The sequence below is a fragment of the Cydia strobilella genome, chromosome 19, assembly GCF_947568885.1.
Source record: "Cydia strobilella chromosome 19, ilCydStro3.1, whole genome shotgun sequence".
NCBI classification, from domain to species: Eukaryota; Metazoa; Arthropoda; class Insecta; order Lepidoptera; family Tortricidae; genus Cydia; species Cydia strobilella.
This window is the reverse complement of record NC_086059.1, coordinates 6,421,922-6,439,731: the sequence shown is the minus strand read 5'-3', so window position 1 is coordinate 6,439,731 and position 17,810 is coordinate 6,421,922. Positions and strand designations below refer to the sequence as shown.

Here is a 17,810-nt window from a genome sequence, read left to right as displayed (position 1 = left end):
ACGCTCCCAAATACATATTTGAGAACGTCTCGTGGTTCTTACAAAACACGACTGTCAGGGCTTTAAAAGTAGAAATATAATCCCTACCTACTAATGTTATAAATGAGAAAGTAACTCTTGTCTGTTACCTCTAGACACAGATTAATAAATAGATACTACGTAACAGATACATCATTCCCATACAAAAGCGAAAATACCTACGCTATAATAGCCTACAAAATCTTAATAATAATACCTGCTGCTCAGGACGAGAAGAAATGTACCATAAGTATGCGCACAAAGAGTCGAGACTGCCTTGCTCGCCGTGCGAGCCACGTGCCAACGCGTCATCGTAAGAATGCGCTAGGGTTGTACTGTTACTTATGTTATTATTGTAATAAAACGAATGTTGCGAATCAACCATATTTTTTATTAGTCAATCAAATATTTAAAAACAACACTTATAATACCTGACTCAAAAAACTCCTTAATTTACGATTTATCTACTTATGTTCAAAGAAATAAATAGTGACAAAATTCATAAAGATAGATTTAAAATACTACTCACCTTTCTTCGTCTCTCGGAAATGAAAAAACCGGCCAAGTGCGAGTCGGACTCGCCCACCGAGGGTTCCGTACTTTTTAGTATTTGTTGTTATAGCGGCAACAGAAATACATCATCTGTGAAAATTTCAACTGTCTAGCTATCACGGTTCATGAGATACAGCCTGGTGACAGACGGACAGCGGCAGCGGAGTCTTAGTAATAGGGTGCCGTTTTTACCCTTTGGGTAAGGAACCCTAAAAAAACGACAAATTTTCTTTTGTTTTTTAACTTTTACACCCATCTACTGCACAATAATTACGTGTTTCGGCATTTCGAAGCGTAAGCGCGGGAAACGTGCGGTGCGAGCGCTCAGGCGGGCGTTCGGCGGCCCTCTGTCGATTATATCGTCGACGTCGACGATACGCCGAGCGGTAGGCATATAGCGCGTGGCTTTGAGTTAGAATGGAGTTTGCGACCCGGGGAAAGACAGGATAGTTTTTTTTCAATCATCATCGTCTGTCTGTATTATATTTTTAAAGAAAAACACTTTCATCACATAAAACAATATTTATTATAAAAATTATAACTTCGTATCTCAAAAAAGAATACACTATTTACACTTGTGTTGTAATAAATCTATGAAAAGCATAACGGTATCAGAAAAGCTCTAAGTATAATAAATTAAAGGTCCATGCACTATTCTGGGACTAAATAAATACGTGTAAATAACTAGGATTGTCTCACAAAAACGCAAAAGCTTTTGTTACTCACACACATGTAAAATGTTGACAAATATACCTTGAAATTCGCAGCGTCAGATATGTATTATAATTATTATAAGGCATTATTATTTTATATCCATTATTGGCTATGTGCGCTTGTGCAGTTTATGGCGCCTGACTTTTGGAAAATCTTTAGTTACTCGACAGTTAATATCAAAGAAATTCGGTCGTAAAGAATATATTTATGCTAAAGCATGCGCTGAGATGGTTTTGACTTTATCTTTGCACTGTACCAATTACACGAGATACCGTATTTTATAATAAAACATCGAAAACGTTCAAACGCCAAAATAGGCTTAAAAATTACCATTCACATGATAAAGTCAGCAGCAGAACTACAGTACAAACATGACTGTCTAATAGTATAAAAAGTTTTAAAATTTCAACCTAATAAGGCGTCTTATTTTCCACCTTATAGTACAGTTACAAGGTTCATTATCAACTAGACATTGAGCGATTATACAGAAATGTTAACATCATTTTAATAATTATTGTTATTCAGACACAAACATTCATAAGCTCACGTTATTTCTAATTTGTACATTTTCTTATGCATGTAAAGATTGTAAAGTTATCACACGTCTATATTATAATCGAACACTATCGTATTGCATAATTTTTCGTATTCGTATCACACTTATATGGCTTTTATAGCTTCAATATGAAAATATGTTTCTTTGCTTACCGATTAGTCTAAAAGTAACGCGGTTACCACACTGATGCGGACCCGCATTCCGCTCCGGTATGTGAGCGAGACAGCATTACGGATTTATGTAGCGATGTCTCGCTCGCACACCGGAGCGCTGGATCCGTGTGCAATGTGAATACCGCCTTAATCAGGCATATACCATCGTTGTCACAAGTAACTGTCCATTGGTAAACCTAATTAATAAAAGCTTAAGGTCTAACCATGCCCAGTTAGTTGTTAGTACAGTGAGAATATTTGCTACCGATTGAGGAGACTATGTAGTTCTATAGTTCGTTTTTTTAGCATTAGAAAGAAGGTAAGCAATCTTTGACGTGTCTCTTTAATTAAAAATCACTTTTGAAAAATAAGTCACAGAAATATGTTACAATTATAAATCATATACGATCTTTTACATTCTTTTGCTTTCATAAGTAATATATTTTTTTTAAAAAAGACCCGCCAAGATTGTTTATCTTTATTCTAATGCTAAAAAAAATGAATTGTAGTTTGAGGTGAAAGCTACCGTCAGTTATGTTTGCCGTCTCTCCATTTTTTCTTTGACCGTTCAAATGCTTCTTTTATGCAAGACCTGTTAACAAAACTAAATGTTAGAAATCTCATTAGTATTATTATGCCAGCGACGTATTGATTAAAATATCAAAACAAATTAAGCCAAATAAACGTTTTTTTTTAAACATATAAGTTTAAACTGAAATAAATGTCATATACGAAGGAAAAAATTACCAAAGCCTCCAGTAATTTAATTTGTTCTTAGAGTATTAATGGCAGCGCCATCTCTCTTCGCTAGCCCGTAATCACCTGAGTTGATTCAGTTAGAAGGTCGAAACATACTGTTCTACCTTAGAGATGGCCAGTGGGCGCCACAAGCCTTCGGGGAATTGTCATATACTTGGAAATTTCGACCCATGCCACCGTGGCCGGATAGCCGAGCGGTTCAGGCACCTGTCCAGTAAACGGGGTACGCTGGTTCGATTCCAGCTCTGGACACTGGAGGCTTTGGTCATTTTTTCCTTCGTATATGACATTTATTTCAGTTTATAGTTTAAATAGTAGTATGTCTACTTGAAAAACCACAAATTAAAATATTTTCATAGAAAATAATTTAATTTGTTCTTAGAACATATAAGTTTGTTTCCAAAGTGACCACCTGGTTGGCTGTCTTACCTTGCATGGTCGAAGCAAGAATGAAATTGATACTTGGAAAGTGGGGTTTACACCCACAAGTTTACGTCTTATGTCTTCACAGCACTTGTCCTAGTCTAGTGCAGGGGTCGGCAAACGTTTGAAGAGAAAAGTCAACCATCATCATGTTTTAGGAATTTCAAAGAGCCATAAAACTTGGTTTAATATTTTGGGTGTCTTGTAGAGCCGCAATTGCAACTCCAAGCCGAGTCGTGGTTTGCCGACCTCTGGTCTAGTGTAATGTTACCTGAAGAGCGACTGGTGCAGGATGTAGGCGGACACGTGCCCGGCGTCCACGTAGCGCACTTCAGTGCCGGGCCAGATCTCCTCTAGTGTGCCCACGTGTCTAGTGTAATGTTACCTGAAGAGCGACTGGTGCAGGATGTAGGCGGACACGTGCCCGGCGTCCACGTAGCGCACTTCAGTGCCGGGCCAGATCTCCTCTAGTGTGCCCACGTGACTAGTGTAATGTTACCTGAAGAGCGACTGGTGCAGGATGTAGGCGGACACGTACCCGGCGTCCACGTAGCGCACTTCAGTGCCGGGCCAGATCTCCTCTAGTGTGCCCACGTGTCTAGTGTAATGTTACCTGAAGAGCGACTGGTGCAGGATGTAGGCGGACACGTGCCCGGCGTCCACGTAGCGCACTTCAGTGACGGGTCAGATCTCCTCTAGTGTGCCCACGTGTCTTGTGTAATGTTACCTGAAGAGCGACTGGTGCAGGATGTAGGCGGACACGTGCCCGGCGTCCACATAGCGCACTTCAGCACCGGGCCAGATCTCCTCTAGTGTGCCCACGTGTCTAGTGTAATGTTACCTGAAGAGCGACTGGTGCAGGATGTAGGCGGACACGTGCCCGGCGTCCACGTAGCGCACTTCAGTGACGGGTCAGATCTCCTCTAGTGTGCCCACGTGTCTTGTGTAATGTTACCTGAAGAGCGACTGGTGCAGGATGTAGGCGGACACGTGCCCGGCGTCCACATAGCGCACTTCAGCACCGGGCCAGATATCCTCTAGTGTGCCCAAGTGTCTTCTGTAATGTTACCTGAAGAGCGACTGGTGCAGGATGTAGGCGGACACGTGCCCGGCGTCTACGTAGCGCACTTCAGCGCCGGGCCAGATCTCCTCTAGCGTGCCCACGTCGTCGCGAGGCACATACGCGTCGTGTTTCGCACACACAGCTGTACAAATAAAATATTAGGGGCTATTCTCAGTATTTATAATAAAACAAATCTAGTGTTATTGGCACCAATTCACTTTGATAACAACTGAGTGGTATAGTTACTCAACCCAACATTAGCAGTTTGCTGCAAATGGATTGCTGCATACGATTACCTAGTAAGGCCTTTGTTTCTGGTTGCGATACAATTCATAGCTGTATGTAAGGTCCCTAGTTTGACATTAGCTCCAAAGAAATGTCTTCTGATATAGCAACATATGCCAATATAAACCGGAAACCAGGTCCCTAATTTTTTTTATATTTTTTTATTCATTAAATATATACAACAAACTTTTCACTATTTCTAATTATACATTTTAATTTAAGCCAGCATTTAAAGACATAGTGTGCAGTAACAGCCCAAAAAGACCGGGGCCTGTGCTAAGGCTAGTTACAATATATGTGACACAATTTTTAGAGAGCGATCGGATTTTGGATAAACAATTTTCTTATAATATAAAGTTTACTTAATTCAATTACAAAAGCTTAATTGAATAAACATGCATTACTGGTATTTTTTATTTTTATGTACGCATTTAATAAACGTATATTGGGTTTTATAATTATGTAAGTAGCTTTGACATTTAGACATGAAATTGCGACTTACCAATAATCAATGAAGTGTCAAACGGCACAGAGAAGTTACTTAAATGCGTGCACTCATCCATGATCCCTCTCATGAACTGCAGTGCCTCTCTGTCCCTCCAATGCACCTTGCTCCAGTCTATCTTCTTCTCGCTCTTACTCTTCAAGAAAGGCAGATTCGACCACAGATCCGACGTTATCTCTGAGACTGTCCAGGACTTACTCTTGGCTTTTACTAGTTTGGTCTCTGGGACTGGTTGTAGTTGTGTTTGTGGTTTTAAAATGGGCTGGGCGCCAGTCTTTTGGTCGGTTTTGGTTAGTTCTGTATTGTTTTCAACAATACCTGTTGATCTCAAATCCGCTTGAAATAATAAAACAAAATCATTTAGGTTAAGCATATCGTTAATTAAAATGGCAGCCTGTTTCTGTATAGATTTTTAATATAATTAAAATCGAGTTGACAATCGTGGCTGTAAATAATGACATAATAGGGAAAACTTTTCCGAATCATCAGGATTTAAATTTCAATATGAATATGTAATACGAAATTATGTAGAACCAAGAGCAATAAAGATCGGACCGAAAATAAATACAAATGTAAGAAATTACGAGTCTAGGAAAAAGTTGAGTCTGGTCTTTCTATTTGTAATTCTATCTAAGGTTTATTCATTAAAAGTACAATAATTTTAATGAATAAAAAAGCTTTATTACTTACCAATTTTACACTTCATCAATATCTCATTAAAATGGTCTTCCGTCAACTTGTTGATATCTTCAATATCCTGCGGCAGCAACTCAAACTTGTCGTTTGACAACAACTTCTCATACAGCTGCTGGCTGATTTTCTTCTCATCCAGAAGCCTTTGCAACTCTTGAATCAAAGTTTCCCTCGGAAAAGGCTTCGCTTTTTTCTTTGGCACATTTTTATTTAACTCTACCATATTCTTTGTCATATCTACGATGTCTGGATTTTCTAAATTGGTCTCGTTATAAGTTACGTCTAGTTTTTTAGCTACGTCAACGGTGGTGGAGACGGGATGGGTGGAGGGATGGTAGGTTTGTGCGAATTTTTTTCCTGCTAGAAAAGCCTCGTCGACAATGGTGACCATTTTGGAGAGTTTTTCGCGGTATTCGCCGTCCGAGAGGTACTGGTCTTCTAGTAAATCCCAGTTTATTGATTGTGACATGACACCCTGTAATTTAAAACTTTATTGTATGACACAATGATAGTACCAACAACGATTTTACTTTTTTTTTATACTACGTCTGATGTTAAGCAGTCTCCGTAGCCTATGTACGCCTGCAACTCCAGAGGAGTTACATGAGCGTTGCCGACCCCAACACTCCTCTCCCTCGAGCTCTGGCAACCTTACTCACCGGCAGGAACACAACACTATAGTGTTATATGGCTGCGGTTTTCTGTAAGGTGGAGGTACCTCCCCAGTTAGGCTCTGCTCTAGATCTGGAATGACATCCGCTGTCCTGTGCCCTACCACACAAAGCGAGATGTCATTCACAGTGCCCATACCTCTCTTAGTTTACCTCACGTAGTTTAAGGACATACCCGGGTCCAAGTTTACTTAATGTCATTCTCTGTTAAAGGATAAGGATAGTCGAATTTGTATTTTTTTTATATTAGACAGAAAGGTTCCTGCGTAGCCACCACAAACCAGAGGATGCAGCCAGTGTAGTGCCTTCAATAAGAACCGTTATATGAGGCAGCACACGACCAGACTTTGTGCAGATCTTTGGGAAGCCTATGTCTAGTAGGGGACGTCTTTCAGCTGATATGATGATTTATCTGCTCACCAGGAATCACTCGTAAGTAAGGTAAGGGGGAGTTGTCAATGTAGTAATTAATACCAAATTAAAGATAAATAAATACATATATGGGAATGACCACAAGACTTGTCCTTTGTGTCATATCGATGAATTTTAACTTATCGATTGGCGTTACAAGTGCATGAACCGCACGGGGCAACACAGAAGCACCTTATCCATTGGCACGAAGTGATAGGTTTCCGAGCTAGACCACAAGGTGGCAGATCGCGCAAGAGATCATGCATGATTAGGGTAGCTTATGGCGTGAAGTATCTAAGTCAAGTTTCGGATTTAGGTCACAAGTTAGCTAGTCTCCCTGGTAAGGCAAGGGCAAGGATAAAGAAGGCAGTGTACCTGTAGGAACACTGCAGACGCGGTCGACCAGGATAAGCACGGCACCAGCACCAGGGGTTTCGGCCAATTCGTAGCTGCTAGCGACGCCATCTACCATCCAAATAATATAATTTATAGTAGTGTTGACACTGTATACAGTCAAAACAAGCTGCAACAACGGAAAAGTGTGCTAGAATAGGTTATGCTTTAAATATGCTCAGAGTTTTACCGAAGAATATGCGATCGAGTGTAATATAGAGCGCAGGAAAATGGTATTGGAAGGCTTGCAGTCGAAAATAACGCCTAGTAGTAGTAGTAAATCACTTTATTGTACAAAACAAAAATTGTTAACATGAGATTCATATAAATTTAGGTACAAAGGCGAGCTTATCCCTATAAGGGATTTCTTCCAGCTAACCTTAGAGTAAATGAGTGGAAAATTCGAATTAGATAGATAGACAAACTTACAGAACGTACAATAATATTTAAAAAGGAAAACTACAATATTAACGTCTACGAATAACTAAAATACATCAATAGCATTATGCAATAAAATAAATATGTACTAGCATACATAAATATATAGTACTAAATATATATATATATATATATATATATATATATATAACATATAAATAAAATATATATATTAGCACTCAACCAAATCACAGTTCGTGGGAAAGCCAAAGCTTTTTCAGATTAACTTTGAGCGATGCTACAGACCGGGACCGTTTGAGCGACAGGGGCAACTCGTTTCACAACTTCACCGCGCGCACTGTGAATGAATTTGCGTACGTTCGAGACTTATTCGAAGGTATAGCAAGCGTAAGATTAGCACTAGAACGTAAGCGGTGATCACTTCCTTCAGCCAGATAGTTAAATCTCTCGGTTAGGTAAGATGGGGAACAGGGGTTGAAGAGTATGTTGAAAAGCAACGACAGAACATGCACATCCCTGCGCTGGCGGATCGGTAACCACCCGAGCTGCTTACGAAAATTAGAAATGTGGTCGTATTTACGGAGGCCATACACATACCTGATACAGACATTTTGTAAGCGCTCAAGTTTATTCAGCAATTCCTCATTAAGATCCAAGAACGCAATGTCACCATAGTCTAGTAGAGGGAGCAAGAGAGAGCGGGCAAGAGTCAATTTGGTATGAAGAGGGAGGAAATTCTGAAGTCGTCGAAGAGAGTGTAGGAAACCAAACATTTTTTTACTCACCTCAGCCACGTGGGGTTCCCAGGAAAGCGTCTGGTCCATGATGACACCCAAATTTCGGACAGTAGAGGAAAAGGGGATTTTAGTCCCATCAAAAAAATGACAGGTATCACCATGTCTGAGAGCTTAGCTACATAGTAAGGGCCACCAATGACAATTGCCTGCGACTAGCCATAGCCTAGTTTTATAGGTAACTGATTTATTCGCATTTATCCCAACACACCTTACTGACTGTGAGCTAAACAACATGTCCTTTTTCATGGGTACTTACATGACCGCCCATGGACAGTCCGGTAACACCGAGGGGACCGAGTCCGTTCCGTTCACACCAGTGGAATAGAACTAGTGATTCCAGAATCAGGCAACCACCCATCACGAAGATGTCTGACACATTGTGGAGAGATGAGCGCCTGAAATATAAAGAATGTTAGGCCTAGCATAATTCGACCATTATACATTAATGTAGTCAAACCAAACTATTTATTAATCTGTGGTCAAACTAAGGTTTCCCATGAAAACCCTATACATGAAAAATCGGCCAAGATCATGTCGGGCCATGCTCAGTGTAGGCTTCCGTAGTTACCATTCTGTCAGAATAGGCTAAACGGCTAATAGTATCAGAAAGTACCTTCGCAGCGCTATGTACGTATTTTTACTAGGAAGAGAAGACTTTTTGCAATAACTCAAAAACGGCTGTACCGATCATGTTCGCTATAGTTTTCACTGAAAGTATTTATTAAACTGTTGTATTAGGTTTTTTTTTCATATTTTTGGATCCATGGTTCAAAAGTTTTTTATCGTATGAAGGTACAGAACCCTCCATTATGCGTGGCCTGTCATGTACTTGGCCGGTTTTTAAAAGTCTGTCGTGCTCATGTAAAACTTTTTTAATACTTTGGATATATAGGATATAGAGTCCAGGGGAAAACGATGACAGACAAATTATATGACAAAAAGAGATAACTTGTTATTACATTGTAAGTGCCATAACTTTTAAATCAGAAACATTGGGATATGAGTTAAAATTACCCAATTTCATAATAATGAACAATATTTTTTTTTTCAACAAATTACAGTACGACAGTTAAAACCAATTCACTGTGGAATTAAAATAAAAGTGTATAAAATTATGTAATCAATAATATAACAGATACATTTAAAATACAAATCTAATATACGAGTATAACAGATGACTCACGTTTATCCATCGCCTCACAGAACTTCATACACTCACTACAGACAACAGACCAACCACTTGCAAAAACATCACATTCCGTTGCTGATGCGAGGAGCGCGTTAAGCAGTTGAAGAGCGCGGCTCAGAGGAGACTTACTATCAGACACAGTGCGTGTTCTTGGTACAGCCATATTTTAGCTGACGCATTCGTGTTCGGAAATTAAATTTGGCCTTATCTATCGAATGAACAATTAAATGTACCAGCTGCGTCCCCAGTTCTGGACAGTCCGAAGCTCATCTCAAGATGCTACAGGTAGAACATAATGTGCTAAAACATGAGTACAGATACATATTGAATTTTAAGATTTGACCTTTATAATTCAGGTCTATCCTAAATGAAAACCGTGGGTGTTTTCATTTAGGATAGACCTGTTTAAAATAATAAAATATTAGTTTCAACACTCGTGAATTAGGTAACCGATTTACTTGTAAGGCCTGACTAAAATATCAGTGACGTAAGCGTTCAGATGAATCATAAATATCTATCGAAGATCACCTATAAATGCCGGCCGTATACAGTCAAAAGAGCGACACCTTCGTTCTTTTGTACAACATTTCGGCGGTATAACCGTCTTACAAAACAATTGCAAGATAGGGGTTAGGATCTTAGGTCTGAGGGTCTGCCGCAGACCATTTCGTCAGTTTCGTCCTTACGTCCGTTTGCCGCTCTATCGCTCAAGTGCAACTTGAAGAATTAGAGGGGTAGATAACGCAGTTTACGATTTTCGCGGGAGGCCCTCTGGAACTATCTATGCAATGGTATAAGACTGGTATTTTTGGACATTTAGGCCGGGTGCTTACTAACTTAATAATTATTTCGTCTATTGAATATTGGCCATAATTGAAAGAAGGTTTTTTTTTTACAGTGCAACATTGTCGGTTTATAGTACATTACGATACAAGTGCGAAAAATAGAAAATTCGCAACGAGTGGCGATAGTAATGTTTGCTTTTCTGATGGACGTTTAGGTAAACGCGCGTAAAGCACTGATTTTGTCGCTATTATTTGTAAATTTCGTAAAGTTTGGACGGCTAAACATGGTAATTTTGACGTTTATCAGACTACATTTTTATTATTATGACTTTGAAGTAGTGTAAATGAAAGTTAGACGAAATCAATCTTCTCCAGAAATTACTTCAAAACAAGTGAAAATTTCTCTGAAAATCGACTTAATTTCAACGTAATTTTGATACTTAAACAATCTACAACATTTGTTGAAACTATTTTTATACATCAATTTGTATAATTTACCACCATAAATTTTTGATGAATTTTTAAAAACTGCCCCTTCTTTTCATATATTACCGGTGACGCACGCTTGCGACCTCATTATTAAAAGGCAAGATGAGAAGACGTGCTAATAGAAACCAATACTTGTTATTTAGATATTACGTAACAAAACGTGTATAATTTCAACGACTAAATCTATCAATTTAAAATTGTTGCTCCAAAATCGACTACGGCCTCTTAATATTATTAACTTTCTTTTGTTTTTGTTCGCCGCACCGTTTCATACGCGATTTAGAATGTAAAGAAGCGATAACAAAACTGCATGTTTCATAATATTACCTACATTAAAAGATATAACAATAATGTCATCATGGCACAGTGCCACGATTGAGAGTAAATAACAACACGCCCTTACGTTTGTCTCTAATTAAAGACACAGGTGTTGACTTGACCAGCCCACATTAAATCATATCAAACAACACTACAATTTTACACGTAGGTGGATAATCACAAGAGAAGCTAAAACTGATTACTTCTGTTGGAATTAAATATCAAGTTTAAATGCAGATTAGAGTTTATACCGCGCAATGTTATAGCGGTTATGATTTTTAGACGCCTTTTATGGGGACGGAATGTTCTATCAATGTGGGTATATTCGCGAATGTCACCTTTTGGAGATTCCCACACCGATATGATCAATCGTCTCCCAAGCCGAAGCATTTTAAGTGTGTTGTACCGGGCGTGTTTTACATCTTAACAAACTGATGTACACATAGAGGTCTGACACAAAAAAGGTTGGTGTCCCTTGACTCGCAATTTTGACATTCTGTTTATTTTTTGTTTATTGTTCTTTATTGTACAACCGTGTACAGAGGTGTTATGTAATACATGTGTTTCAACGGTGACCTAATTCGGGTCTACAATGGAGTCAATGGAATCTTAAAACTAAATTAAAACTAAGAAACACTTAATCATTATACACGTACATAGCATATCTATCTGTACAGAGTATACAGTATCATGAAGAATATAATTCAAAGAAATCCTTTAGAATAGAATTCATTCTTAATAAGCCATTTTTTTAAATTACATACGCATAAATTGTATGTCATCTAACATTTTTAATTCATCTGGAAGCTGATTCTTCGAAACAGATGTATAAATGGACGTAATTTAGCAAACGGGAACGAACCCCAAAAATTTTTTTTAATCGAACCTTAAAACCTTCCCTTACCTTTACCTTTATTGGCTTTTAAGTGTTAAAACATAAAGTAAAAATTTGAATGGAGATTTAGTGTGGATTGGGTCCCTTTTGCAGAACTACATCCCTGTTATTTGTGTGTTTTAATAAGTGTGGGTGTTCTTACACTTGGTCTATCGGTTTTTAATAAGTGTGGGTGTTCTTACACTTGGTCTATTGGTTTTTATTAATTGTGGGTGTTCTTACACTTGGTCTATTGGTTTTTAATAAGTGTGGGTGTTCTTACACTTGGTGTATCGGTTTTTAATAAGTGTGGGTGTTCTAACACTTGGTCTATCGGTTTTTAATAAGTGTGGGTGTTCTTACACTTGGTCTATTGGTTTTAAATAAGTGTGGGTGTTCTTACACTTGGTCTATCGGTTTTTAATAAATGTAGGTGTTCTTACACTTGGTCTATTGGTTTTTAATAAGTGTGGGTGTTCTTACACTTGGTCTATCGGTTTTTAATAAGTGTGGGTGTTCTTACACTTGGTCTATCGGTTTCCGGAGGCCGTAGAAGGGGTTCTCGAGGATGATGCCGCCAATGCCAGCTTCTTTGATGAGCGGCTTCACCATAAGATTTCGACGTCGCCAGAAGAACTGCAAACAAGACGCAGTTTAGTGGAATTATTGTTGGCTAAAAAAAATACAGCACAAAGCATAGATCGGTATTCCGGTAAAATCATCAACCGTTATGACCAGCTTGTCTAGTAAATCGATTAATTTCGTTTAAATTAAAGTTCTTAACCCTTTAGTGCATACAAAGCCATAATATATATTATATCAGGTATAATATTCAACTCTATTGAGTACCTATTAAAGTTTAGATTTAAACAAATAATTTTATACGACATGATTGACATGCAGTAAAAGGTTTAAACGATCGCGTTCTAAATAGAAGTTCGAAGCGAAACGGAAACCCCTATATTTAATTTTGATCATCAATTGATTGTGTTTTCATTACGTCCTAATAAATTGCATTTTTCATTAGGGGCATTGACAATATTAGGGGTACGAATGAGGCAGATTTCACCTAAGTTATAATTTTATTCATTTAGATGTTTTTGATTTTAAATGTACCTACTCGAGCTTTAATTAGAATCGACCACTTGGCCTAGAATTACTGCAGACATTATATGCAATATAGACATTGATCTACAAATGACGCATTGCGACTATAAATATCAATTGAATAAATCGATAAGAGCAATCACGTCACATACGTCATCCTCAAGGTTTAGATGTTATTTATTCATTATGATAGATCAAAATTACCGTGCAAAGCAGACGGCCTCTTGCGAACATCGAATATTGAAATTACATTATCTGCACATCACTCGGATATGCAAGAGCGATAGAGAGGCCGATAAATATTCAATGTTCGCGGCAGGGCCTATCGCAAACATCAAATATCGGGGCCTACCGCGTAGGCCCTCAGCTCGGTTTCTCAACGGCGCGCCTCAGCCTCAGTACGTTTGAGCTGAGGGGCTACCGCGAACACCGAAATTCGCAAATTGCGGGCATCTTTCTTTTTTAGTTCAATTAAGGCGTAATTAGTGACGGAGACAGATGCCCGCAATTAGCAAACTTCGGTGTTCGCAGTAGGCCCTCTGCTTCGTGCGGATTTTTACCCGTGAGACGGCTTGACTTGTGTGGGGCCCCGCCTATTAATTTTTGCCACGAGCTTTAAGACTAAAAACCGCAAATTAGGTCCCGTAAAATTTAATCTATCGTTGCAAAATCGGCGTACCTACCTTATGCCTTTGGGGGCATCCATTAATCACGTCATACGTTTTTGGCTAGTTTTTGAGTTATTGAGCAAAACACGTATAAATCTGCGCAATTATCTTCTTTCGCAAGTTACGCGCGGCGCGCCATATTTTTGTTACCTACTTTCTAATTCCTTGGCTTGAATCGAAAAATGATAACAGGGGGCCTAGCTAAGATGCCAATCGTTTGCGCTACGACAACGAAACTCTATCTGCCTCCCTATCGCACTAATATGTAAGAGTGATAGAGAGACAGAGAGCGTTTCGTTGTTGTAGCATAAACGAATGGCATCTTAGCTAGGCCCCCTGTGCGCAGTACCTGCTTCACAATTTGTCTGAACTTGGCACTCCAATCCATAGTATTCTATATAGGGGGTTATCGACACACTATATTTCGGTCGAAAGTGAAGTGTAAACAAGCAGAAATGCATCGACAATGCAACACGAATTGGCACTTGCTAGTAAAAAGGCGTATGAGCCTACGATGCAAGTCCTATCCTATGAACTTAGGCTATTACAGAAGCGAAGCAGATATACACATGTCTGATACTTGTGCCAAATTATTTAAAAAAAAATTTGAAAAAAAATCGTGATAGTAGATAGTTGAAATTTTCACAGGTGATTTATTTCTGTTGCTGCTATAACAACAAATACTAAAAAGTACGGAACCCTCGGTGGGCGAGTCCGACTCGCACTTGTCCGGTTTTTTTGAAGTAAAACTTCTTTAGGCGCGACTAGAGAGTCTCAGATTTTTTTTCCGACGGAAGTAACGCTCAGTAGTGACACACGCACAATAGGACACACGTCAAAGTGCCAAAATAGCGATAACAGCATCGTCAAAGAAGTTTTACTTCAATTGGGCGTAAAGATTACACGCACACACTTTTTTTATTTGTTGACATTGAGACACACATTGCAGGAGAACACGATCAAAGCTTTGATATGTAGCAGCAAAGATAGATATAACTCCGTTGGAATCTAGGTCAGAAATAAGTAGGTACTAAAAACTACTTGAACTTACATGGTCACCGGTACCAGCCAGATGCAAGCACATGGGTTTAACTCCCTTCTCTGGCCAGTGGATAGGCAGAAGCACCTGGAAGTGGGCCTTCTGAGCCATTTCCGGCACTATCCCGGGCAGGTAGCGGTGCAGTGGTGATATAAAGTACCCTTCCAGTAGTGTGCAGTCTGATAGTTTTTGTTCCTGCAAGAAAATTCATCATGTAAATTTCTCACGAAGTAAAAAATTTATGTTAGTTGCTGAATGCAATAAATTTGTTTTTGAGAAGTATTGTTCTTTGAACTTTTAAAAAATTTGGTATTTTTCCTAAATTTTTGTATTAATATGTCTTATCAAATTTGAAAACAGTTGCTTAGACATTAAATATGCTGCAATGTGACATTTTGTTACTTTTTGATTTGTTCATAGAGCAATCTTCAGTTCAGATGCTACCATTCACCGCAATTTATCATTTTGATCTTTCAGCTGGTTACGACTAACTATTGGTTAGTTAGGATAAGATACAAGTAAATGGCAGCAGTTCATGATATGCCGAGGAATATCTCGATATGCTGCCAACATACATAATCCCAGTCAATAAGATTTTATTTAACTATGCTGCACAGTTTATGCTAAAAAAATTACAATATCTGTTCATACTTAAATGCAATAATATCTATATAAAAGGATATTTGACCCATCTCCAGTCTATGTTCACTCCAGAGTTTGAAGTGTGGCAACACGGACTAACAAATGGAAAAGTATTTATGGAAAAGTGAGGTTATGTAAATAAAAAAGCCATTTATTTCTGGGTAATCTAAGATTTAAACCTAATTTTTTTATACCGAAAAATTACTCCAGAACCCTCCTAAGAGGTAGTGAGGTTATGTAAATAAATATTACAAAATTACTTTAAAAAATATAAGAATTAAAAAAATACCTTAGTGATAGTAACTGCATAGTCTCTCTCAATGAGCTTGAAGCATTCATCTCGGTTCGATACTACTTTTCTAAACTCGAATAACCTTTGGAGGGGCAAAACATTCGATTACATAAATTAGGAAAACACGATTGATAAGGTTAGAAAAGTGAGAAAACATAACTGTACAACTAATAATAATTTAATGGCCGAGCCAGCCTTAGCTTCCTTAGAATTATTGCACATACCGACGTAAATTTTCAGGCTTTCCCCATCCTTTAGTGAAAAATTTTGTAATAAGTATACTGCGATAAACTGCATCCAATCTACTTGCTGACATTTTTGTGATATAAGTAGATTGGATATTGAGATTATTACACGATTACTTGGTGATATTTGTGGTTGCTGTCCCGTGCATGGCCGGTGTCAACACATTGAACACATTTTTAGATGGGGAGAGGAATGTGGTGTCAACACAATAAATATTTTTTCAGCGGGCTCAGCTGTTCTGTCACATGGATGCGTTTCGTTTCATGCATCGTTTGAAACTTCGTTATTTTTTTTTATATGTCAAGTTTAAGAAAACAGCAATTTAGTACAATATTTATAAAATAGGAAGAAACAATATTCTTAATAGGAAAAAATAAATGAAACATGTTCTGGAAAATTGTATGAAGTTTCGAGTCGGAAATAAAACCAATTAGAATTGCAACACTATAACTAGGAAACGGAAGCAAAAGTTATGGCGGTATCTATTCGTAGGCGCGCTTAGTCGTAGTTTTCGTATAAATTTTCGAGATTTTATAAATCTCCTGTGTTAGAGTAAATGGAGTAACATTCAGTAATCATACAAGAAATAATTCTGTAGAATCTTATAGACTGGAACACAGTTTATTTTCTGGTGGTTGTTTTCGCTAATGCCGATGTACTTGTGCCAAGTAAACAACGGCATAGCACATAGGTTGTTGACGCAGCTTTTGACATGACAAATTCGCAATCACCTTGGTGGTGTCAGTGACTGCTTCCGCATAGCTAAGAATGCTGTGTTTTAGCACAAGATTTAAGACTTCGTGTAGGTGGCCATTGTTTTTCATGCCTTAAAATGTATCAGAGTATTATTATATTAAAAACATGTATTGCTGGCAGAGCTTGATAGTAGGGTAAGTAAGGGCAGTAAATGGAGCCATGATGGAGCAGTATGAACTTAGGTCAAACAAAGCTGATTTAGCCCGGTAGCCACGAGATCATGTCATGACTAATTCTGATGCTGCAGACTCAAAAATACCGCGCTGCTGCCTTTAGGGGAAGTTTTAGGTATCGTGCTACAAAGTGTTGGAACAATATACCTTTATAATATTGGAATATTAAAAAGTAAACCTCAATTTTAAAAAAAAATACGCCAATACTTATTAGAAACCCAAAAACGAAGTGCTTACTTAACCCCACCTCTCACACCCGACCCGATGATTCTATCTGTTCTCGTAATTTACGGTAACGGGTAACGGCACATCACTACCGCACCATAAGCCATCCGACACCACTATCCTCTATACAGGCTGGAGCCCATCTTAGTGGGCCAGTATGATGGCCCATCGTGTAGCGGAGCCATAAAATAACGACAACCAGTTGATTCTGAAACTAATATTTCCATAAAAGGTAAACGTCCTAGTGCTCGACATGCTAATGCCCAATAGATGAAACCTTGTCACCTCTATAGCTAATGACGTTTAAATGTGATATGTACAGTCAGCAGCAATAGTAACGTTGCTAAGCGGGCCAGTTGTTCAAAATTATCTTAACTTTGAACACCTCGCCCGCTTAGCAACTTCTGCTGCTGACTGTACTGGAACAGCGACAACCACTTGGACGAGTTGGACGTCTACGTTGTGCCCATCGCTGGGGAAAGTACGATAGCCACAAAATGTATATCTTGCCTAGATTCATCTGATGTAACTCAACTATCTTAACATCACTAATAAGGAATCTATTTACTTCTATTATTATTCCGATATGTGTCAGTTCAGTAGCAAAAGGACATGA

At 38.5% G+C, this 17,810-nt stretch overlaps 1 protein-coding gene across 2 annotated transcripts; it reads right to left on the bottom strand.

The window, feature by feature from the left end:
- Nucleotides 1-1,080: 1,080 nt before the first annotated feature.
- LOC134750232 (protein ABHD18) lies at nucleotides 1,081-16,303 on the bottom strand. Of its 2 annotated transcripts, XM_063685376.1 has the most exons (10): nucleotides 16,019-16,303; nucleotides 15,792-15,876; nucleotides 14,873-15,055; nucleotides 12,570-12,682; nucleotides 8,648-8,786; nucleotides 7,178-7,267; nucleotides 5,718-6,195; nucleotides 5,025-5,363; nucleotides 4,244-4,379; nucleotides 1,081-2,584 (listed from the first exon to the last, which is right to left on the bottom strand). In XM_063685376.1, exons 1-10 carry the CDS (start codon nucleotides 16,108-16,110, stop codon nucleotides 2,521-2,523), a joined length of 1,719 nt encoding a protein of 572 aa, XP_063541446.1. In that variant the 5' UTR covers nucleotides 16,111-16,303; the 3' UTR covers nucleotides 1,081-2,520. The 2 variants fall into 2 exon arrangements, with proteins under 2 accessions (XP_063541446.1, XP_063541447.1); XM_063685377.1 differs by lacking the exon at nucleotides 15,792-15,876.
- Between the last annotated feature and the right edge of the window lie 1,507 nt (nucleotides 16,304-17,810).

Excerpts from the sequence above, each read along its gene's own strand:
- LOC134750232 (XM_063685376.1), bottom strand. The coding sequence starts at position 16,110 with ATGTCAGCAAGTAGATTGGATGCAGTTTATCGCAGTATACTTATTACA. Across the intron at positions 15,877-16,018 it reads AAGCCTGAAAATTTACGTCG|GTTATTCGAGTTTAGAAAAG; the intron begins GTATGTGCAATA and ends GCCCCTCCAAAG. Across the intron at positions 4,380-5,024 it reads TGACACTTCATTGATTATTG|CTGTGTGTGCGAAACACGAC; the intron begins GTAAGTCGCAAT and ends TTATTTGTACAG.